This window comes from Anomaloglossus baeobatrachus, chromosome 1 (assembly GCF_048569485.1).
Source record: "Anomaloglossus baeobatrachus isolate aAnoBae1 chromosome 1, aAnoBae1.hap1, whole genome shotgun sequence".
Lineage (NCBI taxonomy): Eukaryota > Metazoa > Chordata > Amphibia > Anura > Aromobatidae > Anomaloglossus > Anomaloglossus baeobatrachus.
Genome location: NC_134353.1, coordinates 201,101,249 through 201,127,439, shown reverse-complemented (window position 1 = coordinate 201,127,439; position 26,191 = coordinate 201,101,249). Strand labels below are relative to the sequence as shown.

The 26,191-nt window shown below is 47.2% G+C and overlaps 1 protein-coding gene across 1 annotated transcript in view; it reads right to left on the bottom strand.

Moving 5' to 3' along the window:
* DCHS2 (dachsous cadherin-related 2) overlaps positions 1 to 26,191 on the bottom strand; it is a 439,992-nt gene that overhangs the window by 112,089 nt on the left and 301,712 nt on the right. The window contains exon 4 of the mRNA XM_075347710.1: positions 22,817 to 23,053. Coding sequence (XP_075203825.1) covers positions 22,817 to 23,053 — 237 coding nt within the window. The remainder of the gene's footprint in view (positions 1 to 22,816; positions 23,054 to 26,191) is intronic.

Sequence of the window (26,191 nt, the reverse complement as noted above, 5' to 3'; positions counted from 1 at the left end):
CAGGGGATGTTTGGTTACTCACAATTGAATGAATCACACGAGTCTTTTGGTAAACCAAGGTGCTGGTGGCCAGCCGCCGCGGCCGGTTGTACTCTGGTCCCCCACCCGGGCTGGTGGTCGCCGTCTTTTCCTCTGCACTAGCTGTGGTTGTGTGTTTAGACTTCCCGGTATGGAACACGGGAGTCCGCTCCCGGCTTTCTGTGTGCCTGAGCCGTGCCCGCTGACGCTGACCCATGGGATCTATAGGCCCTGTCGGTTGACCTATCCCTCTCTGTGGGTGGTTGTCTGCTTTTAGGACTTTGGTTGGGACAGGACCTGTAATCCTGCCCTCAATCGGTTGATTAGCTAGGCCATTGGTTCCGGTCCTGGCTTCATGGTCCAAGTACCCCCTCTGTGCACGGTTTCCGGTCGGGTCTCCGGAGTTGGTATCGGCGGGCTCCAACCCTGTCCTGCTGACGGAGACCACCATCTGCCACCTAGCCAAGGTACCAGGGCTCTGACCCTGGCACCGTTCAACTTGAACTTCTCCTCCGCTGGAGCTACACCTAGCTCCAGCCTCGCTCCTCTTAACTTGAACTACAACTTAAAAAAGTTAGAGAAGAATCTGGGGCACTGCTCCACACACTTGTTCTCCTGCTGTGTAATCAATGTCCATAGCAAACAGGCAAACATCGGTGTTGCTATGGGGTGCTCATTTTAGAAGAGAATATATCCACATGAACTTATGGAGAAAATGGCACTCACCAGTTCTTGCTGTGCAGAGGATTCTTTATTCAAATGTTGAGGTTACATATGTTGGGCTGGTGGGGAGGGAGCGGACCACCCGACACATCAGACGATAGCCGTTTCGCACTTTCACTCAGTGCTTCAGCTGGTCCAGCTGAAGCACTGAGTGAAAGTGCAAAACGGACGTCTTCTGATGTGTCGGGTGGTCCGCTCCCTCCCCGCCAGCCCCACATATGTAGCCTCCACATTTGAATAAGAATCCTCTGCACAGCAAGAACTGGTGAGTGCCATTTTCTCCATAAGTTAATTTAAACTACAACTTAATCTGATTGTTTTCCCGCCCCGGGCTGTCTAGACCCCTAGGTGAGCGTTTCCTAACCGCCTGGTCCAGCCCACTCTTGTGCCTGTTTTGCCCTAAGGGGGGGGTGACTAGGGTTTCAGGTCGGCTGTATGTTACGTAGGTGAGGGAAGGTGTTATGCGGGGGCCTATTGTGTGACTACCTGGTTTTGCCAGGGCGTCACACAAGCGTACGACTTGGATGAGTGCAATGTGAGAAAATCTCGCATTGCACTCGGACCAATGTTACTCAATGAGTGAGAGCAGATGGTCAGCAATTTTCTCATCCAGATTCTGGATGAGAGAAAAGTTGCACCATGCTGCAATTGTCAGCGAGAGCCATGTCACTCGCAGGCATACATGTCTATGGGTGCGAGTGAAACATCAAACTACGCTCAGGTGATATCGCATCAGCTGTCAATGGAGGAGATGGGGCGAGTAATTCCTCCCTCGCTTCTGCAGCTCCCACCCTCTCCTCCGCAGCTGTGATCCAATTACAAGATCGGATCACAGTATAATGACACTCTGCTCACGCTGGCAACAGAGCTGGAGCCGAGGGTCATTAGCATATCGCACCTGATGCACTCGCATCGTGTGAATCCAGCCTAAAAATAATATTAGTTTTATAGTAATCCAATGTGCCAGCGTTGACAGATCAAGCTTTGAATACACATGCAAACTAGCTTTGGGGCATGACGATTCGTTTTCAAAGCTAGTTTGCATGTGGCTTCACACCTTGATTTTTCAGCGCTGGCACATTGCATTACTACAAAACAGGTATAATTTTTATTGTTGTTCTACTGTGCCGCCCCCTTTGCCAGCAGCCCGGGCTGCTCGGATCCGGATCTACGGTACGGCTCGAGGGATCCTGCCGGACCCGGGGGTCGTGCGGACACTCCGACTAAAAGGGGACGTATTTGTACGGGGATGGTAGTAAACTGTCTGTGAGGCCACCCACGGTGTGTGGTGAGGTATGGCACCACCGCTGCTGTTGTGGGACACCCGGGGCGTTGGGATGGCAGCTTGTTGTTAACCCCTCCGTGGGTATGGATGGTGGCCCCGGGACCTGGTGACTTGGTGCAGGGGACGGAGATGGCAGGGACCGGTGCGCCTGGTCAGACCAGGGAGTCTTAGATTACTCACGATGAAAGAAGTCAGACAAGTCCTTTGGTTAACCAAGGTGATGGTGGCCGGCCGCCGTGGCCGGATGTATTCTGGTCCCCCACCCGGGTTGGTGGTCCGTCTCTCTTCCATCTGCGCTGTGCTGTAGTGTTGTGGACTTCCCGGTCTGGAACTCGGGGAGTCCGCTCCCGGTAATACTGTTGGGAGCCGTGCCCGCTGACACTGACCCATAGGATCTACAGGCTCTGACGGGTGCCCTATCCCTCTCTGTGGGTGGTTGTCTCTTTTCGGGACTTAGCTTGGAACAGGACCTATAATCCTGCCCTCAATCGGTTAATTAGCTAGGCCGTTGGTTCCGGTTCTGGCTTCAGGGTTCGAGTAGACCCTCTGTGCACGGTTTCCGGTCGGGTCTCCGATGTCGGTACCGGCGGGCTCCATCCCTGTCCCAGTCCACCTCGGATCTGCCGAGCCGTCTTCCCGTCTCCTGGTAGCTACGCGCCCACCGTCTGTCTCCTAGCCAATGTGTCTGGGCTCCGACCAAGACACCTGTCAGTTCAGCCTCAGGCCTATAGCCAAGACCTGGGCTTCACTCCTCACTCCTCTCTAGGACTACTCACTCATCTTTCCTGCCCCGGGCTCTCCAGACCCCTAGGTGGGCGTTTCCTTCCGTCTGGTCCCGCCCACTGGTGTGCCTGTCATTCCTTAGGGGAGGTGACTAGGGTTTTCTGGTTGGCTGTGTGTTACCTAGATGAGGGAAGGTGTTACGAGGGGGCCTATGTGTGACTACCTGGCTCGTCAGGGCGTCACACTACCCTAGGACGTTTACTGCCATACCACTAGTTTCAATAGTAAAATTGTGTTCTCACTTAGGGCACATTCAGACATTTGTATTTTCTGCTCAGCAGAGATGACACATTTTTTGTGCTCATCAAACAGCACACTGGTCCAGTATGACCAATATGTCTATGTAAAAAAAACAATTTTTCACACCAACTGATGATCATTGTGAATAATTCACAGCTGGCACATGATTTACGGACCAGACTAGTGTTTCCAATAACAGGTAGCTCGGGCACTCGTCTACTATGCGGAGGAGCACACAATGTTTCACACGGAGCCATTCACCTCCACAATTTACAGACGTTACTTGCCCCAAGTTTTAGCATGGACGTCTGAACCAGGCCTTAGGATGAAAAAACATGTGCATGAATATCAACCTTTCTCAATCCTAGATACATACGTTTTTGCATTTGAAACAGAGCTATACCTATATAAATACTGTATAGTGTCATTATATACAAAACAGACTAAACTTTTGCAACACATTTGGCTAGTCATAGTATAAATTTATATTCTCTAAGTATTTTCAAAGTTTCTTAAGTTTTTTCACAATTGTGTTTTCTACGGAAACCACCACTAAGTACTCCAGATCCAGATTTCATGGCAATATTCGCACCACTTACCAAATTATATGTTTTGCAGATTTCAGGGCAGAGAAAAATACATTAGTTATTGTACAAATTTAAAAAAAGAGCCTGGAAACCTTAAGCTGGCAGAGGTCTATGAGAACAGCCTTTTCAGACGATAGTAAAAGGAATCCTGTGACAGATGGAGAATTATACATGCTGCAAAACTGTTTCGCTAACGCTGCAGTAAATGTACGATACAAGCAATTATACGTTTAGTTAGATGCACAATCTGCAAACAACAAATCAAAGTTAAATTATCCTGAGAAAAAGCAACAACTCTTCATTATGTGCCTAGATACTCAGATTCAGGGTGGAGGAAGAGAGGGAGCAAAAGTTCATTTTGGGCCTCCCACATTACGTCTCACAGCTCCCCTCTACCGGGTCCTTTATAGTAACCGATTGGGTCTGTATTATACCGAATTAGTGCTAGTATTGGGAGTAAGCTTTCCTAATAGTAGCTAATGAGCAGTAAAAACGTAGGAATCTGGGGGCTGCAGATTCTAATTTGACCAATGCAAAACAATAGTTATTACTATTATTATTATTATTTATTATTATAGCGCCACTTATTCCATGGCATTTTACAAGTGAAAAGGGGTATACATAAAAACAAGTACAACAATCATTAACAATACAAAAACAGACTGGTAAAGAAGAAGAGAGGACCCTGCCCCCGAGGGCTCACAGTCTACAGGGAATGGGTGAGGGTACAATAGGTGAGGACAAAGCTGGTTGTGCAGTGGTCTACTGGACTGAGGGTTATTGTAGGTTGTACGCTTGATGGAAGAGATGGGTCTTCAGGTTCTTTTTGAAGCTTTCCATGGTAGGAGAGATTCTGATATGCTGGGATATAGCGTTCCAGTGTATGGGGGAGGCACGGGAGAAATCTTGTATGCGATTGTGGGAAGAGGAGATAAGAGAGGAGAAGAGAAGTAGATCTTGTTAGGATCTGAGGTTGTGTGCAGGTACCAGGAGACTAGATCACAGATGTAAGGAGGAGACAGGTTGTCGATGGCCTTGTATGTCAGGGTTAATGTTTTGAACTGGAGTCTTTGGGCAATGGGAAGCCAGTGAAGGGATTGGCAGAGCAGCGAGGCTGGTGAATAGCAAGGAAAGAGGTGGATTAAGTGAGCTGTAGAGTTTAGGATTGATTGGAGGGGTGCAAGAGTGTTGGAAGGGAGGCCACAGAGCAGGAGGTTTTAATAGTCGAAGTGGGAGATGATGAGGGCATGTACTTATGTTTTTGCTGATTCTTGGTTAAGGAAAGCACGAATCTGGGAGATTTTTTGAGTTGTAGTCGGCATGAGGTGAAGAGGGCTTGGATGTGCAGCTTAAGGATAGAGCAGATTCAAGGGTTACTCCAAGGCAATGAGCTTGTGAGACTGGGGAGAGTGAACAGCCATCAACTTTGATGGATAGGCTTGTTGGAGGCGTTGAATGAGGAGGAGAAAAGACAATGAATTTTATTTTGTCCATGTTAAGCTTTAGGAATTGCGCAGAGAAGGATGAAATAGCAGAGAGCAAGTAATATTGCTGTTTATTAATATCTAATTATTTTACATAATAAGCTAGGGTAGATATTGGGTTTAAGGCAACATCTCTGGAGTCTAGAGAAATATTTAATGTCTGCATTCTTGGTGGTCTAGAAATTGAAGAGGTTAATGACAATATTTCCAAATGTAAAGGACAGAAAAGTAAGAAGTAAATGAAGAGAAATATGGATTCTGGCTCCAGGCAGTAACCAGCTTGGCTTATGTTGACAGATATTGAGGGTATGGTTTGCACTGGCAGACAGGTGTGGAAACCAGCAAACTATGTACATGGGCTGGTGGTGCTTTTTCGTCATGGTTCATGGTGCTCTAGGGTAGTGAAGGGCTTATTGTCAGTATCCAGAATGGACATACTACTCCCCATACCACCTTTGTATTGAATAGACTGCTGTCCATTGGTTTAACTCTCATTTAGACTGCTGTCCCCACTTCTCTCAGTGACTTCTCCATATTGTTCTCCCTCCTCTAAGGGTATGTGCGCATGTGTGCGTTCTGCACCACAGCGTTTAAGTCACTGCATGTGCGTTTCAAAACGCAGCTGAAAAGCTGCGTTCTGAAAGTTTGTTGACTGCAGAATTCATGCAGAATTCTTGAGTTCTGGATGCTTGCTCTGCCACAGACAGAGTCGAGAAAGCATCCAGAACGCACAAAAGAAGTGACATATTGCTTTTTAGAACGCAACGTTTTGGCAGCATGCAAAACGCTGTGTTCTAAAACGCAATGTGCGAATAGAATTTGCACAATCTACATAGAATGTGCTGGGGACGCAGGACGCATGCTTTTACGCTGCGGTGCAGAACGCAGCGTAAAAGCATGATAACACGCAACGTGCGCACATAGCCTTACAGTACAGCACATATGAAATCCTGACGCTGACAAGGTCCTTGTGTAAGGGCTCAGGGACAGAGGACTTCAAATGTTCTATATGTCACAGTTGCTGTTCTGTCACGAGGTTGCAGGGGCCGTGTTTCCTGGGTGGTCTACAAGGCCCTGATGTTCCCTGCTATCCACCCCCACACAGTATCCACAGCTAATGGACAATCCACAGACACGGTCTTGGGAATAACAGTTGCATTAATACAGCAGGAACAAAGGAAAACAACACAGAATATACTGTATGTTTCAGTCTTTTCAGTCTTTTGTGGGTAGGCCACGGCAAATACAGCTTGGAGTTGAATGCTGAAGTGCAATTAGGGTTCTGGAGCTTTTAAGAGCACGATTTGTTTCAGATTTAATTCTGGTATGCTTTTAGAAGCAGGTTCAGAGTCTCTTGAGCTTAGAGGGTAGATATAATAAGATTGTACAGACCTGGAGTCCTGGGGTTAATTTCACTGGGGTTAATTTCACTGCTAATTCAGACACGGGCAGTACTTGTAAGCAAATGTAGAAAGTTGCCAAGCGCGCAACAGGGACCAGACGACTGGTGCGTGGACAATGGCATGCAAGCCACTAATATTGCAGTGGGGTGGGAGACCCTCAAACTTCCCCAATCTGCATGCAGTAGGGTCTGGTAGATACTCAGTATGCCCTACTGTCTGAAGAGATGTATATCTGGCCAGTGAGGATTCAGGATAGGAAGCCTTCAGTATATTTGCTGTAAAAATCAGTAAATGATGAAATTCTAGGCCTCGGGCCTAGTAGGAGTCTTGTGATGAGAAACTCCACATAATGTCTTCCCTCAGAGGAGACTCAGCCAGAACCAGAACATTCCAGTTCTTTCTAGACAGAGCCTGGAGAATAGCTCCACCTATTGAGCCATGTGACCAAGAACTGGCCAATAGGGTAACACCCAATGCACACTTCAGATTCTTACAGTTTTCACCAGTAGATGGTGCTAGAACACAACAAATGAAAAATGCTTTACTTATAACATATAGCATAATATTACATATAAGTGAATGTATTTAAAGAAACAGACACCATCTGGACCGGGCCACTACACTTGTGCTAGCCAACTATAGAGTCTGATGACTTTAGGAGTCTGGGCTGTGGTATGATGGCTTTTGATAGTCCAGTTAAGGCTTATCTGAACTGTCAACTATCAAGCCACTATATCAGCCTCCTGAAGAACCTTATGGGGAAACATGCTGAGGCATCATGAATAATCTAGATGAGTACCTTGTTAATATTTCTAGTTGTCCTAGAAGGTTTATTCATATAAGCCTTTACAAAGGGGTGTTCTTCAGCACTATTTTACACTTTGCGTTTGCTTTCTGCACATACTGCACACATTGCAGCTTTATCTGGTTTATAGGGCTGTTTATAGCACATATAGGGTCAGCTGACATGGAACAGGGGCACCATGAAAATTAGGCAGTAAATCCTCCATTGTTAGGCAGTATATACGTGGAGGGCGAAATATTAGGGATTGTTGCATCTACTTTCCCTTCTCTTTTCCCTCTATAAAGTACTCTGACTATGTTTTAAAGTATTGTATCATGTCTGTTCAATTTTAATGTATATCTATTAAAGCTTTAAGTTTTTAAGGGTAATGTTTATATAAGCTGTCAAGACTATACCCTGTCCTCATGCCTGAGCTGTGCTGTAGAGCAGGGGAGAGGATGGCACAAGCAAAACTAACACTATTTTGCTGCCCTGCGGTCAATCAGTGTTAGCCTTATCTGCAGCACCGCTCTCACTGCTGGTTCAACGCAGGGAAGAGCAGTGATAAATCAGGATGGAAGTGTTCAGTTCCTTACCATAGGCTGTGTGCACACGTTGTGTTTTTTGTGAAATTTGAAATTTGTGATGCGTTTTTGTACCGCCTGGGGCTCGGCCGGCTGCCGAGCCGCTCGGATCTGTGCTCGTCGGTTGGTGGCTCGAGCTCCTCACGGACCCGGGGGTCACGTCGCTCTGAAAGGGAGTTGCTGGCGCTACGTGAGAGGTGGTGTTCGGTGGACAGGTCCACGGCTGGGGCCGCGGTTGTTTGGGGGTTAAGTTCGTGATGCCACCCACGGGTTGTGGTGAATGGATGGACACTACTGCTGTCGTTGACTAGGCTCCCGGGGATGGTGTTGCGTAGCTTGGTGTTGACCCCCTCCATGGGTAGGGGGATGATGGTCCCGGGGGCCAGAGGGAGGTGCTGAGGCGGGGGAATGGATGCGTACTGGTGTGTCGGTGCGGCGTGGTGCGCGGCCCGAAGGCACTGTTGTTCTCACTATTACAAACACGCTGGAGTCTCTAGTAAATCAAACAAGATGGTGGACGGTGCCCGCAGCCGGCTGCGCTTTCCCCCTTTTCAGGTTGGTGGTTTCCGCCTTTCTCCTGCACCTCACTTTTGTAGAGAATGATGACTCCTTTGCCTGAGCAACGGTAGTCCACTCCCCAGCCTGATGTATGCCAGTAGAGCCCGTGTGCCTGCAGATGCTGGCCTGTGAGGTCTCGATGCCTGGGCGGTGGCTTTCTACCCCTATCGTTGGGCAGTTGTCTTCAGTCGGGTCTTAGGTGGGAAAGGGCCTAAAGTCCAGTCCTCAATCAGTTGATTCGACTCGGTCCAGTGGTTTCTGGGCCTCGTACTGGGTCTGAGTACTCCTCCTGGTGCTCCGGTTTCTAATCGGTTCTCCGGTTCGGTACCGGCGGACCACTACCCGGTCCCGGTCCCTTACGGTTCCACCGGCTGTAATCCCAGCTCTGGCAGGCGGCCACCACCGTCTGCCTCCTTGCCAGAGGTGACTGGGCTCCAACCCAGACACCTGGTGTTAGACTGTGGCAGACCTGGACAAAGGTCTGCACTTGAACTCCACTCCACTTCACTGTCACAACTAGACTCCCTGTTTTCCCTGCCTCAGGGCCTGTGTACTCCTTGATGGGCGTGGCCAACCACCTGGCTCCACCCCCTGGTGTCAACATCAAACCCTGAGGGAGGTGACAAGGGTTTTATAGGTTGGCTGTTGTCACCTTATTAAGGGGGGAGGTGTTTGTGTAAGGGCCTACCTGTGACTACCTGGCTAGTCCAGGGCGTTACATTTTTGCTTACAGATTTGTCCCAAAACTGAAACCAAAATTTGATGCCAGTAAAGTCAATAAGAATCCTGAAGCTTTGTGCACACATTCAGGATTTCATGCTTTCAGATTTGGCGCAGCATGTCAATTCTTTCTGCGTTTTTGGCTTGGTTTTTCACCAACTGTATTCAATGAAAAAAAACGCATAAAATACGCATTGAAAAACGCATCAAAAATGCATAAAAAAAAGAGACAAAATGTGCATTTTTGCTCCTGTGTTGTTCCTGCCAAGAGATATGGAAAAGGTGCAGAATTGTCTGCAACCACATCTGTAACATAGGCACACAGCCTAAGTAAGTGGCAGTCTGCATCGGATGAGAGTGTCAGCAGTGATGCACGCTACTCTCTGTGGTTGTCTAGCATTGAGAGGGGGGTAGTTATGTACAGATTGTCGATTTCCCAGCGTTATAGAACCTCGGACAGCAGTATGCATTACTGCTGATATGCTCGTCTGCTACAGATGCTGCTCGCTATTGGTAAGGAACAGAACACTGTTCCGTTTTGATGGCCTTTTATGTTACCAGTCTTCCCAGAGCTAAGACAACCTGGGACATCTGTGAATACATCACTGACACACAAGTGTCATATCTACATGGTGCCAGCAGGTGCCAATGCCTAGGCCCACCGGAGAAGCTTCCACCCTTCCGGTGGGCCAGTCTGACCCTGGTTGTGTGGTACTAGTGTGTGTGTTTTTTTTTACCTCCCTAGGTTTTATTCCTGAAAACAGCACTTAACAGCAGACCAGGAAACACACAGCAGATCATGAAGAGGCATATATTATGGTATTGTAGACAAAAGTATAAAGAGAGCCATATAGGCGTTACTGCAACCAGTTTCAGCACTGGGAACCTTTGCAACAACCACATCTTATCAGAAGTAAATGAAGAGCAATATGGATTGTGGCTCCAGGCACTGACCCGCTTGGCTTTAGTTCTCAGATGTTGAGGGCATGGTTTGTTCTGGCAGACAGGTGTGGAAACCAGCAAACTTTGTCCATGGGCTGGTGGAGCTTTTATGTCAGGTTTGTTGTTTTAGTCCCCACCTTGACTGGACTCCAATGCAGGCTAATGTGTTTTGTATGGTTACTGACTACAAATAACTAAAACCAAATGTGTATTCTGGTCCTAATGCCATATGTTACTCTACCCCTCCTGCTGAGTAACATATTCACACAAGAAGGGGTCATGTAACTGGCAGTTATGTAGACCGGTGCATATGTGGCGCCCTGGACAAGCCAGGACGTTACAGGTACTACAACAACACACCCCACACCCCGGCTAGGCACACCGAAGTCAAACAGAAATCCTTGTTGCCTCCCTCCAGGGGCTGATGTCCACACCAGGGGGTGGGCCAAGCGGTTGGCCCCGCCCACCGAGGAGTTCACAGTCCTGGAGGCGGGAAAAGCAGATCAGATTAGAGTAGAGTTGAGTTGAAGAGGAGAGTGAAGTGGTAGTAGAGGAGGCTGACCGTGTCAGGGTGCGTGGCCCGGACACATACAGCAAGGTTGTCAGACGGTGGTGACTGTCTGCAGGAGAGGCTGATTGAAGCGAACCGTAAGGACCGGGGACGGGCGGTGGCCCGACAGTACCGGATCGGGGAGAGAAGAGAAGCCAGCACCATACAGCAGGGCTTACGAACCCCGACCAGGCTGGGAGTCGCCGTAAAACCGGTCAAATCCGTTAGCGAAGGGAACCTCCGGGGTTTCCCAGCAGTCAAGACCCGATTGAAGGCAACAGCTCAAACCGTAAAGGGAAACACAGTCACCGCCAAGGCTACAGTTCCCAGGGCCAGAGCCTGCGGGCAAAAGGGGCTCCCTCGGCATCCATCCAAGCTGGGGAGCGGGTTACCGGTGGGAAGCCATTGGAACCGTAAACACAACACAGGTGCAGGGAAAGGCAGTCACCATCAACTTACCGGGAGGAGAAACACCGCAGCCGTCTGTGGGACCCGTCCATCCAGCCGTTTGTTTTACCGGAGACTTTGCATTCGTCATTGGCTGAGTGAGTACCGCCGTGCCGTGCGGCACAGCGCTGCCCCCGCGACCCTGCACCTCACCAGGCCCCGTAACCCGCCTACCATCCCTCCCTCACCGGGCCCCGGGACAACCAACCCCCCTACCCACGGAAGGGAAAAACAACATCCAAGCTGCTCCCTGTCATCGCTCCCGGGATCCCCGTCCAGAGCAGCGGTGGTGTCACAACCTCGACACAACCATGGGTGGCGTCACGGACAATATCCCTAAACCACACCACCCCCTTTCACTCACGGGCGAGGAACGCCGCTCGAGTCCCCGGGATCCGGCCCATCGCTCGAGCCACTGAGCAGCAGCAGCCGGACCCGAGCAGTGGGTGAGCGCAGCGTCCCCTCCTCCGCCCGCGACACATATAGACCACTGATATTACTATAATTTATCAATGAAAATCAAAACTGATGGTTGGTGAGCACATACTTCATATATACATATAAATCATATATATATATACAGGCTGTAATATTGAAAGCAAAACATTTAAAGTTATATAAGCAAATACTTTGCTTGGTTATGAATGAATATAACCAGGCTTATCTCTTTTCACCTTAAGTGAACTTCATTTTTGATGAAGAAAAGCCGCTTATTTTTTTACTTCTACATCTTTTTTTGTGTTTTGTTCTTAACCTTAAGCTGCACATGTACATATTAAACAATCTGTCACCGTGACATACTGTACACTCAGATGTAATTATTTCGATCCTTTTTGTTTATTTCTGTTATTTTACGGAAACTGTCTTAGCTCCAGGTGCTTTACCCATTATGTAGTTATTTCTCACTTACTTCTCCGGAAAGCATATTATTTAGACAAAATGTGCACTATAAAAACAAGTATTATCTGCAAATTTACTAGTTTATCTTGAGTTATTACGATATTGAGAATGTAGTTACATTGATGTAGTTGTAGTGGTTTATCTACATCTAAGAAAAACACCACTTTTATTTCTGCTAGATCTATGCTATATTTTGGCCTCTTCTTCTTATATCTCTGAATATTCTAGTAGTAGCAATACTATTTGTGTTTCTATTGAGTGAATGTACAGTGCATTATGACACACTGCCAATAACCTCCTGGTGACAAAGCTATAGGTTCACCCTTACTGACCAAGGGTATTCATTTCTAACAAGTCTCCTCATCAGACACTAAGGCGGGCTTTGCACACTACGACATCGCAGGTGCGATGTCGGTGGGGTCAAATCGAAATCGGTGCACATCCGGCGTTGCAGTCGATATGTGTGCAAATCCTTTTTGATACGATTAACGAACGCAAAAGCGTCGTTATCGTATCATCGGTGTAGGGTCCGACATTTCCATAATGCCGGTGCAGCGACAGGTACGATGTTGTTTCTCGTTCCTTCATCGCTGTGTATGAAGCCGCAGGAGCGAGGAACATCTCCTACCTGCGTCCCGCCTGCAATGCGGAAGGACGGAGGTGGGCGGGATGTTTACATCCTGCTCATCTCCGCCCCTCCGCTTCTATTGGCCGCCTGCCGTGTGACGTCGCTGTGACGACGCACGACCCGCCCCCTTAGGAAGGAGGCGGTTCGCCGGCCAGAGCAACGTCATAGGGCAGGTGAGTGCATGTGAAGCTGCCGTAGAGATAATTTCGCTATGGCAGCAATCACAAGATATCGCTGCTGCAACGGGGGCAGGGACTATTGCGCTCGATATCGCAGCATCGGCTTGCGATGTCGCAGCGTGCAGAGTACCCCTAAGACTGTACTAGGAATAGTAAAATGGAATAAGGTCCCTTAATTATCTGCTTGCACCATCCATGTGGGTGATATACGGCCCTGGCTGTTCTTTCCTTCCCATGCAGACTGACAGACAGGATGACACCTCTCTGACCATGGTTCTTAGGGATAAATTCTCCCTGGCATCGTGACAGATGGGATATCACATCTACAAAGAACTTTGGACTGCACTTACTTGTGTATTAAAGCACATCCAAAAAACTGTAAATATCCCATAATATATTTATTTTACTTAAAACATCACTCTAGTGATTTTTTTATATTTCACGTCTGGAATGTCACCGGTGTGCCAAGGGTGACAGACAGTCTTGTAGTGTCGGGCTATAGAAGGTCAGAGCATTTGGCTGCTGAAACTGCTCCCTGACCCTCTATTATTTCTGCTTTGTTTTCATCCTTCTTCCTTTAAGACCCTGCAGATTTCCTCAGCCTGTCAGCTGCTGTTCATCAGTACTTACCTTGTCTTTATATACCTTCACTTCCTATTACTTGGTGCTGGTAATATTACATATTACATTTATCAAGTCCTCAGTGCTAGCGGTTGGTTTGCATACATCTGGAAAATCTTGGTGGTTATCCAAACAAGAAGCCTCATGGTTAGACCTTAAGGTCTCATATAGGTCACACTGAGAAGGGTATACATTGACCCTCCAGCCACGAGACAGCACACTCCAGGAGATATATAATAAACAAGAGCACAAGGAGTTATGGTGCAAAAATAGAAAATTTATTTAAATCTCAATAAGTAACAGGAAGAGAGTAAAGGACATACTAAGCGCAAGAAAGGGAATAAATTGCCTAGGTCCCGTGGACCACCAATATCAATATTAATAAATAAGTACATTAATGCAGTGGGACTCAAGTTTCAGGTAAACCTAACAGGGTCACAGAGCATATTGTGAGCTAGGCAGGACACAAGGGATATTCTATATCTGTTATATACTCATATAGTAAAAGGCTGTATATAGTATAATATAGTATAATATAAAATACAAAGGGTCAATACAAAAGCCTATATCAAAAGAGTATAAGTTTGAATATAGTGCCTGTCTGCTCACAGCTGTGGTGCAGGGGAGTAAGATCAGAGAGTTATCTCCATCTGGGTCCCATGAACCCCAGCCATGCTAAATTTAAGAATGTAGGTAATTGCTAAAAAGAGCCCACATGAGGTAACACATATAATTCACTGTAGGTAAGGCAGTACATTTACAAATAATCCACTCATAAGGGAGCCCCTGAGACAAGTAAGAGTCAGCAATGTATAATGTATATTAGGAGTCTCAGCAGTAACCCATACATAGAGTGGGTCATGGGCAAAAGTGGAGCGCTTACCGAATCAGTGAAGGGGTGCAGGGGAACCCAGCTAGAGGGGATCTCCGATGGCCGTTTCGCGGTATACTACCGCTTCTTCCGGGAGGAGTAAGTGCGGTGTGGGTGAGCCGCGCCACCCTTTTGAATGTTCACCACCCGGTCACATGATCTCAATCACGTGACCGGATGTCAGGGAATCCATGGACGCCCGCGCAGCCGCATAACAGAGCCCCGCGCTGCACACTAACAGGAGGGACACATGGGGCGCAGATTGCCCGGACGAGCACACAGGCATCCGTGGAACACCAAAGTACCAGGTGCACATCGGGCACTACACTCCCTGCGCCCCTCCTGGTGGCGAACAATGGAGATCATGTTAGATAAAAAGGATTATATTGTAATGGACATACATAGTCCGTAAACAACCACCAAATGTGTGACACATCACCAAGCATGTCGCCAGGCTCAGAGGGGGGATGCGTCACCGCCGACGGGCGTGGCAGCCGCTCAAGGTGGAAAGTAAAACATTTAGTGGTTTTTTATCTGATTTATGGGCAAAGTGCTCATAAAACTGCTCCCATACATAAAAAAGGGGGGGGGGGAAGTACAGTAATGGGAATATGCAATTTGTATGCTTGTCTAAAAGAGCTGAACTATCAGACAAGCCCAAAGAAAATAAATGGTATGATAGAAGAGGAGAATCATCAGATGCAAAAATACTCGCATGTAATTACACATGTGTGGTATATAAACAAAACACATAGGTATATGTATTATGATACAAATAACATCATAAATATACGTGTTTTCCTAGAATAGGGAAGAAAAGGAAAGAAGGATGACCCTGTCGACAATAAGAGCTTACACTCTTCAGGAGATCATAAAATTTTACACTCTACAGAAAAGTGAGAGGACTTCGATGATCATAAAAGCTTACACTCTAGAGAATAGTGAGACAGAGGACCTCTCTGATCATACAAGCTTACTCCCCACAAAACAAGGAGAGAAGGAGGACCCTGCTGACCATAGGAACTTACACTCTTCAGGAGAGAGAGACTTAGCTAGAGACACTGGATCTGGAAACCAACTCTGCCATAAAACTGTACTAAGCTAGGAACCAGGGATCTGTGACGTTCCAGGTACTTACTCCTCCATACAAAGTTAAATAGTTTGTAAGCTTTCATAGGTACAAGGGATATCACTCGACAATACAAAATTATGTTATCCCTCTCAACTATGCTTCAGCAGAGTGGGAAGTGATGCTGGAAAAAAATTTTTTTGCAAACACAAATCAAATTTTAAAATCTTTAAATTTATGTGAAAATCTAATTTTCAAGAAATTTTACTCAAATTTCATTCTCCGTGGATTGATTTGCTCATCCTCTACTGACTACACAATAAATTCTGAGTTCTACATTTTCTTTTTTGTTGGGTCACATTGAACTAACTCATATTTCAATGGAAAATGATTACAACAAATTGGAAGCACATGACAAGATAGACTAGACATGATCTGGAAGTGATAATCATCAACCAGGAGTAAGGGAATGTCAGTAGTTGTAATTCTGACTATTTTCAGTAGTCTTCATCAGCTTCGGTAATGGGATACATTTTACTTCTAAGTTCCTTACATTGGTACATGAGGGATTCATATGAATTGTGATAATAGTGGGTTTATCTACCAAGCTAATGTGGTCTCACAATACAGTTCTAAGATAAATAATACTTCTGCTGAGGCTTCTCATGTTTCTGATTAAGAACCATGGAACTGTATATTGTACCAGACTTGTCAAATAAATTATCCATATAGTTACTGTGGAAAACGTAGCGGCGGAAATTTGAAACATCTGCAGGAGACGTCCTGACCTTGTACTTAATGTTCAAATACTATATTTCTGCAGATAATCCATACAAAGCAGTTATCCCTAAATATTATCAATATTAAATTGTGTGCTTAGATAATATTGTATCTTTGTATCCTATCTATCTAGATAGATTTGTTTGTCTGTCTATCTATCTGAAAAATATTTATACTTCGTGAACATTTCCACATTTTTACATGTTACCCCCACAAACCTAAATATATTAGTTGATACATAGTTTTATAAATATTTTAAAAACATAAATCTGAAAATTGTAGGACCACCTTTTGCTGTAGTTATTGCTGTAAGTCTTTTGGGGTATGTCTCTACCAGCTTTGCACATCTAGAGGCTGAAATGTTTGCCCATTCTTCTTTGGAAAAAAGCTATAGCTTGGTAATATTGGATGGAGAGTGTCAGTAAATTTTTAAGTCTTGCCATAAATTCTCAATGAGACTTTGGTCTGGACTGTGACTGGGACATTCACAAATATGAATTTGCTTTGATCTAAATCATTCCATCGTAGCTCTGACAATATGTTTAGGGTCGTTGTCCTGCTTGAAAGTGAGCCTGCATCCTACTCTCAAGTTTTTTGCAGCCTTCAACATATTTTCCTCCATGATTGCCCTGTATTTAGCTCCATATTTCCATCAACTCTGATCAGCTTCCCTGTCCCGGCTGAAGAAAAGCATCCCCACAGCACGATGCGGCCACCACAATGTTTGATGGTGGGGATGGTGTTTTCAAGGTAATGTGCAGTGTTAGGTTTCTGCCACACTTGCATTTTGCATTTAGCCCAAAAAGTTCTACTTTGGTCTCATCTGACTAGAACAGTTTCTTCCACAAGCTAGCGCTGTTCTCCTACATTGCTTTTTGCAAATTGTACTGTACCTTGCTTTCAAAAATTACTTCCTTCTTGACACTCTTTTATAAATGCCAGATTTGTGGAGTATATGACTAATAGTTGTCTTGCAGACAGTCACCCACCTGAGCTGTGGATCTCTGCTGCTCCTGCAGAGTGAACATAGATATCTTGGCTACTTCTCTAATTAGTGCTCTCCTTGCTTGGGATGCCAGTTTAGGTGGACAGCCATGTCTTGGTTGGTTTGCAGTTGTGCCAGACTTTGTCCGTTTTTGGATGATGGAGTGAACAATGTTCTGTGAGATGTTCAGAGCTTGCCAATTTTTTTATAACCTAACCCTGCTTTACTTTTCTCAACATCTTTATCCCTGACCTGTCTGGTGTGTTCATTGGTGTTCATAATACTGTTTGATCTCTTATGTTTTCAAACATCCTTCTGAAGCTTTCACAGAACAGGTGTAGTTATATTGAGAAAAACGTACACACTGACACAGGTAGACACAGGTACACACTGACTATATATTTTACTTTTGGAGGCAATTGGTCACTCGTTCTGGCCTTGTTCTGGCTCTCATAGAGATGCATTGGGAGCTTATGATGTAAGTTTTGACCTCTGGGTAGTCAGGGGCTTAGATTTAAAGCACCACTCCAGTGCTGAAAAAAAAACAAACAAAACACTGGAGTGGAACTTAGGCCCAGTGCCCAAGCTGTGTAGTTTTGACATGTATTTTCAGAATTCTGCAGCAAAATCTGCATGTCCATTGTAAAGCCAGCAAAGTCTATGAGAATTCAGAAGTACTGTGTCCACATTGCTTATTTTTTCCTTGCGTATTTGGTGCAGATTTGGTGCATAAAAAAAGAACTCTGCACCAAAAACACAAGGGAAAAATATTCAACGTGGGCACAGCACTTCTGAATTCTCATAGACTTTGCTGACTTCACAATGGACATGCAGATTTTGCTGCAGATTTCTGAAAATCAGTCAAAATACGCGTCAAAATACGCTGTGTGGGCACTGGGCCTAAGTTTGTGGGTGTTATGTGAAAAAATGAGGAACAGTTCAAGGGGTATGAATAATTTTTCAAGGCACTCTCTCTAGCTAGCTCTCTATCTAGCTCTCTATCTATAGTGCCAAAATATTCCACAACACTTTATAATTCTGATGGTATATGTATGTAGTGGGTGGGCCTACCCCCTACTAGTTTAACATAGTTACCCGGCATTGTGATTATTAAAAGTGTTGAATTATATGTTTTTATGTGATGTGTTAGGGCACCCCTAGTGGCCGGGTGGGACGGCTGTTGCCACCGGGGAGGAGGAGTCGGCCGGATATCTAGGCTAGGTCTGAATGTGTGTGGGGTAGAGAGATCCGGGTCAGCGGAGTGCGAGCATCTGCAGCGGCAAGTGCGATAGTGTGAGCGGACCATCAAGGGACACCGGAGAGGAGGAGGTGGACGTAACCTCAGAGCCTATTCTGCCGGTGTGGGTCCGGTGTATGCTTGGCTGAATAGTGGGTGCCCGAAGGAAGTAGAGTACGGAGGGCATATCCCCACCCGAGGTGACGTCTGGTCAGAGTGTCCCCAGCTCCACTAATATTGCCGTGATCCGCTGACCGGAGTGGCTTTTACCGGAGTGTCTGTCAAGCTGTGAGATCCGGGACAGCAGTGTGTGCACTTGGGCAGAGTGTGAGCGAAACAGCACGGGACACCGGAGATAAGGAGGTGGACGCAACCTCAGAGCCTATTCTGCCGGTGTGGGTCCGGTGTATGCTTGGCTGAATCGTGGGTGCCCGAAGGAAGTAGAGTACAGAGGGCATATCCCCACCCGAGGTGGCGTTTGGTCAGGGTGTCCCCAGCTCCACTGAAAGTCTGCAACTGCCTGTTTCTTTACTGTCTGCTGTTCGGATTATTGGACTGTGCTGAATAAATGTTCTCTTTTATTGCATTCAACTCTTGCCTGAAGTCTATTTGTGTAATGGAGAACGAAGACACTAGCACACACTGTTTTAACTCTAAAGAAGTGATGAAGACAGGGATGTGCCTGCACCATAGTGCTGCCACGACTACACAGCCAGAGGCCTCCCTGCCTGGTCACTTCATGTGGCGTAGTCGGCAGGATCCGAGTCCTTTGCCGGAGAACCAGGAGTCTGAAGACCAAGTAGTGCCTGAAGCACGGAATTCGGACGATGAAAGAAGATTTCCAGTCCCATGGTGGGAGGAAGAAGTGCCCAAGGCGTTGGACCGGGTACAAGATGGCGGCAAGGAGGCCGTTATCTGTGAGGAAGAAAGGGCGCGAAAAGTAGGCGCCAAAAGAAGAGCCTGGGGCTGGCCGGCGCCGAAGAAAAAGGACAGAGTACTCCGCCCAAAGAGGGGAGGCGCCAGCTCCAGGGCATTGAAGACTAAGAAAAGGAAAAAGAAGTACCTCGGCGGAGGAGTCGAGATGATGCGTGAGGCTGGGGGTGGAGTTTGTTCAAAAGCGGGAAACGAAGACCCGCCTCCACTTCCTCCAGTCTCAGCGTCGACACCACCGCCATTACCAGTGATTCCGTTGAGAACCGAGATGGAGAACTTTGGGCAACCTGCGGAGTTGGCGACGACTATGGCCCTCATCAGCCTTGGCCGAGGCCGACCCCGGTTCGCCCCTGCTAGCGAGGCCGCGATAGCGGATCTCCCCATTGGGCCGGGAGGCTCTACGAGACCGGACAAGGTCTCTTGGAAGACTTCGTGGGACGCTCAAACCGGGAGCACCATTACGGAAGTGAAGGCGACCTATGCTACCCCGCCCATGCCAAGCCGTCCGGGGGTTGCTGTTTTCCCTTGGGACACCCCGCAGCTTAACGCCGCCGCCACACCATTTGTTCCGGTGCCGGAGTCAGCCGAAGAGTTAGCCGGGCGTCTAGAGGAGGACCACCTGGGCTTCTTCTGGGACCCAGTCATCGCCCCGCCGGAGAGGGCGCGTCCCAGTGTTCCGCCCCCGAAGCCTGATCCCGTCCGGGAACGGCTCCTGGCTGAGACCATAGTCCGGGAAATGCTGTCCGGGCCCGGTGGAGAGGATCTGGCCCAGCAGTTCGTGACCGGGGTGGTTGTTAAATTCAACCAGCAGGAGGGGTATGGATTCATCCGTGAAGTAGAGACCGGGGATGACTACTTTTACAACCGAGTTCACCTGGATGTAGAAGGACTCCCCAAGCGACTCCATACCCTGTGGCCGGGCGAGAAAGTCAGCTTCTTGCCGGACAAAGGCAGCCGCGGTCTGTTTGCGGTGTGTGTTTCCCGCATGCCCACCACCCGGGAAGCGGAGCAGTGGCAGGAGGAGATTGCGTGGGAGGAGCAGCAAGAGCGACGACAGAGCCGTACCAGACCGGCCGCGCCTCCTCAACCCCGGCGCGTACCGACGGCTGCCCCGGAAGCAGAGGCAGAGCCAGCCCTCGATCCGGAGAGGCTCCCAACTGTGGTGGCGGTGACGCAAAATGTCAACAACAGGCCAGTTTTCATGCTGGACGCGTCGCCCGCCGCACCACCACCGTCCCGGGCGGAGACGCCATCACCACCAAGAGGTGCAGCAGCAGCTGTGCCGGAGGAGCCGTGCTACGCTCCGGTGTCTTTCAGGCGGATCCGCCGCCAGCCAGGACAAACTCTGGGGGCCTATATCCAGGCTCAAGCGGAAGAGTGGAAGAGGGCCTGGCCCCCAGAGTAAGCTGTTCGCTCCAGCACCTGTGAAGACCGGGATGGTTGTAAACCGGCAGAAAGTTGCTTTTGTTGAAAAGTTTTACGGGCCTGTTGCCCTTCAGCAAAGACCGGGAGCGCTATTGAAGCCTCCGGGCACCTTCAGCAAAGACCGGGAGCGCTATTGAAGCCTCCGGGCACCTTCAGCAAAGACCGGGAGCGCTATTGAAGCCTCCGGGCACCTTCAGCAAAGACCGGGAGCGCTATTGAAGCCTCCGGGCGCACATCTAAGACCGGGAGCGCTGTTGAGCCTCCGGGCGCTATCCAGAGACCGGGAGCGCTGCTGCGCCATCAAGCGCCCCTTAAGACCGGGAGCGCCGCTGAACTGGTGCCGCTGTTGAGGACTGAACCGAAAGGTTTTTATGTGTTTATGTTTTTATGTGTTTAAGAGCCTTGCCGGGAGGCTCGGATTTTAAGAGGGGAGGCATGTAGTGGGTGGGCCTACCCCCTACTAGTTTAACATAGTTACCCGGCATTGTGATTATTAAAAGTGTTGAATTATATGTTTTTATGTGATGTGTTAGGGCACCCCTAGTGGCCGGGTGGGACGGCTGTTGCCACCGGGGAGGAGGAGTCGGCCGGATATCTAGGCTAGGTCTGAATGTGTGTGGGGTAGAGAGATCCGGGTCAGCGGAGTGCGAGCATCTGCAGCGGCAAGTGCGATAGTGTGAGCGGACCATCAAGGGACACCGGAGAGGAGGAGGTGGACGTAACCTCAGAGCCTATTCTGCCGGTGTGGGTCCGGTGTATGCTTGGCTGAATAGTGGGTGCCCGAAGGAAGTAGAGTACGGAGGGCATATCCCCACCCGAGGTGACGTCTGGTCAGAGTGTCCCCAGCTCCACTAATATTGCCGTGATCCGCTGACCGGAGTGGCTTTTACCGGAGTGTCTGTCAAGCTGTGAGATCCGGGACAGCAGTGTGTGCACTTGGGCAGAGTGTGAGCGAAACAGCACGGGACACCGGAGATAAGGAGGTGGACGCAACCTCAGAGCCTATTCTGCCGGTGTGGGTCCGGTGTATGCTTGGCTGAATCGTGGGTGCCCGAAGGAAGTAGAGTACAGAGGGCATATCCCCACCCGAGGTGGCGTTTGGTCAGGGTGTCCCCAGCTCCACTGAAAGTCTGCAACTGCCTGTTTCTTTACTGTCTGCTGTTCGGATTATTGGACTGTGCTGAATAAATGTTCTCTTTTATTGCATTCAACTCTTGCCTGAAGTCTATTTGTGTAATGGAGAACGAAGACACTAGCACACACTGTTTTAACTCTAAAGAAGTGATGAAGACAGGGATGTGCCTGCACCATAGTGCTGCCACGACTACACAGCCAGAGGCCTCCCTGCCTGGTCACTTCATGTATAAACAAGATAAGACTTTACAGCGTAATCATAGTTCAACTTATACCAAGAAGGGCGAGGACCCTGCTGGCAAGCTTTCTGTTTTGTCGATATGTATTCTACCTTCTATTTACATTTTTTCTGTGTATGATTCTACAGATCAATCTTTTGCCATATTTTTTCTTTCTATGCACCTCAGTATGATTTGTGATGTGCACCTGCAGTTAATACAATCCACAACTGGACAGTTTCTTACGATGACGGCTCGCAATTTATCTAACATTTTGCGTATTTGGAAAGAAAAGCTAAATATTCATTCCAATTAAACTAAGCAAGGTCAGAGACCTAATACTAATGTTTTTGCAAATCACGTCATAATAAGCGCACAGCTGCTTATTTAAGGTTTTCCACCATGAGAAGGATTTTCGTAGTAAAGGTCTGTAATTTATAGAACATACAGTTGTTGACAAGTAATGCTTAACTAAATTGGAATTTGAGGTATGGATAATATCCGTGAAAATCAAACATGTCTGCATTTGGCACAACAGGTCAGAAATAAGACTTGTGCACACAAGATTCCCACGCGTTATAAAATAAATGTAACCACAAAAAAGAGAAAATCCCAGCTTACCCACACAGGCTGTACCCTACTATTTATTCTGAGCACAACCATAGGTGTATCATAAATATAATTTCGTAACACACATGTTCCAGAACTAATGAGCTATCAGTACTTACTTAGAGGTTCTCTCGCCTTGACAGTACCAACAGCGCTGCCATTTGGAACATCCTCTGATATTACAAACATATAGCGGGACTTTTCAAAGATTGGTGGTGCGACTGTTGTTTTTTGGATGTTCACAGTTATGGATGCATTCACTGCAGATGTAAGACCGCCTCTATCCCGAGCACATACAGAAAAGGTCACTTGCAAATCTTCCAGATGATTGAGGGCACCAATCAAATAAATAATTCCTAAAAATCAAAAAATTACATTCGATTATTATATTAAATATTACACAGAGTTGTCCTTACAAATAATACTGTTTGTGGGAATCCTAATGCGTTCTTGTATAGCTCTTTATTGCAAATAACCAAAAAGGAGAACTTGGCCCTCCTTTCTTTCTCCTACTTTAACACTTATGGGCTATCCTTAAGGCCCATTTACACACAATGATATCGCTAATGAGATATCGTCGGGGTCACGGTGTTGGTGACGCATATCTGGCCTCGTTAGCGATGTCGTTGTGTGTGACACCTTTTTGCAATCAGTAAAGATCGCAAAAAGGTGTCAAATTGTTTGTCATGTACACGTCGTTTATTTTTAAAAAATCTTTCCTTGTTTGGAACGCAGGATGTTTGTCGTTCCTGCGGCTATGTGTGACACCGCAGGAACGAGGAACAACATCGTACCTGCGGACGCCGGCAATGAGGAAGGAAGGAGGTGGGCAGGATGTTCCAGCCGCTCATCTCCGCCCCTCCGCTTCTATTGGGCGGCCGCTTAGTGACGCCGCTGTGATGCCGAACGAACCTCCCCCTTAAAGGAGAGATTGTTCGGCAGCCACAGCGACGTCGGTGAACAGGTAATTGTATGTGACGCTGCCGTAGCGATATTGTTCGCTACGGCAGCGATCACCCCGTGACGCGCCACCAACGTGGGCGGGTGCTATCGCTCGCGGCATCACTAGTGATGTAGCAGTGTGTAAATCCCACTTTAGGATAGGTCATCACTATTTGATTGGCAGGGGTCGATACCCAGCACCCCCACCGATCAGCTGTTCACGGTGCCGACGACAGCAGCAAGCAGCCGGAAATGCTCAGCTCTGGAGCTGGTCCATCTTGTGATAACGGCCGCTCTTAATTGAATGGTAGGCAGGTGTGCAGTACCCTGCCGTCACTACTAGCAATTGATGGAGCAACTCCGGAACTGAGCATTTATGGTCACCTGCTGCCACTGCCAGGACTGAGAGAAGCTGATTGGCTGGGGTGCAGGGTGTCTGTTGGATCCTGGCAGATCAGACATTGATGACCTATCCTAAGGCGGGCTTTGCACACTACGATATCGCAGGTGCGATGTTGGTGGGGTCAAATTGAAAATGACGCACTTCCGGCATCGCATGCGACATCGTAGTGTGTAAAGGCTCGATGATACGATTAACGAGCGCAAAAGCGTCGTAATCGTATCATCGGTGCAGCGTCGGCGTAATCCATAATTACGCTGACGCGACAGTCCGATGTTGTTCCTCGCTCCTGTGGCAGCACACATCGGTGCTTCTGTAGGATATGCGGAAGGAAGGAGGTGGGCGAGATGTTTACATCCCACTTATCTCCGCCCATCCGCTCCGATTGGCCGCTTGCCGTGTGACGTCGCAGTGACGCCGCACGACCCGCCCCCTTAACAAGGAGGCGGGTCGCCGACCAGAGCGACGGTCGCAGGACAGGTGAGTCCATGTGAAGCTGCCGTAGCGATAATGTTTGCTACGGCAGCTATCACAAGGATATCGCTGCTGCGACGGGGGCGGGGACTATCGCGCTCGGCATCGCAGCATCGGCCTGCGATGTCGCAGCGTGCAAAGTACCCCTAAGACTAGGCCATCATTGTAAAAGTAATGACCAACTTCTTTAAGTTTCTTATAAGTGTTAGGTTGATTAATGTCATTTTGTAATAATTACATATTTCCTGTAAAGGAAATCATCTCAACATGAACTGACTTACTGGTAGCTTCTGTTGGGTTTGTGTGTATATACATTAGCCAATCTAAAAACACAGTGTTGCAGTATAAAGCATAATGGAGCTCAGCAGCCTAAGTCAACAATGATACAGGAAATTCAGTGTACAGGCTTCCTTTTCTACTCCTTCAACATTTAGCTGTTGATACCTTAACCCATCGTACTACTTAATCTTCTACTCATTTCTGTCACTTTATTATAATTAACTCAACTAAACCCCTGCTGTAATAAAGCTACGCTCCTGGAGTAAGGGGTACTTCTCAAATAGCGAGATCGCTAACGAGATCGCTGCTGAGTCACAGGTTTTGTGACGTACCAGTGACCTCATCAGCGATCTCGCTGTGTGTGACACTAAGCAGCGACCTGGCCCCTGCTGTGAAATCGCTGATCGTTATACACTCTTCTGGTTTATTTTTTGCTCGTTGGTCTCCTGCTGTACAGCACCCATCGGCGTGTTTGACGGCGGGAGACGAACGAGCACCGACTCTGTGTAAGCAGCATACGCTGGTAGCCAGGGTAAATATCGGGTAACTAAGCAAAGTGCTCTGCTTGGTTACCCGATATTTACCCTGGTTACCAGCATACACCGCTTAGCGGCATTGTCTATGCTGTCAAGTGATAACAAAAGGAGCAAAAACCTTTACGTCAAAGACTACAAGAGAAACCTTTATAATAAAACATAAATTTGATTGTCACTACACATATGTAGTCTATTTACTGGAATGCCCCTGTGGTGTCCAATATGTAGTTGTAGGTTGAACAATACAAGAAATGCATGCACGATTGAATAAACACCGACACAATATAAAAAGTGGCTACCCACTGCATAGTGTATCAAGACATTACAATAATGTGCACAATAGGGACCCAAAAATGACACTTACCATTATAGACTCTATTGATAGTAAAGATCCACAATCATTAACTAAACTTATCAAAAAAGAAAGCTATTGGATCTTTAAATTGGGTACACTAGCTCCAGAAAGACACAATGTAATGCTAGATAATGTCGCCAAACATTAATATGGCAAGGCTTACCTGACAGAGCCACTATATGAGTGTACATGTGTTTGCGTATATGTATATTTATGCATGTATGTATACATATATATGTATAAGTGTTATGGGCCCTTATATATGTGCAATTTTATATATGCATGTATGTGCATCAGATAAATTGGATTCGAAAAATGAATATAATAAATAGAAATAAATCAAAAATAATAAACAAATAATAAATAAAAAATAAAAAACAGACTACGGAAAATAAATTACTGATATAATAGATGGTTTCTTGAGAAAAGTAAAATTTTACTAAAGAAATAATCCAAAAAAGGTTCCCTAACTAAAAGATTTTAGTACCATTGTGACATCCATGAAGCC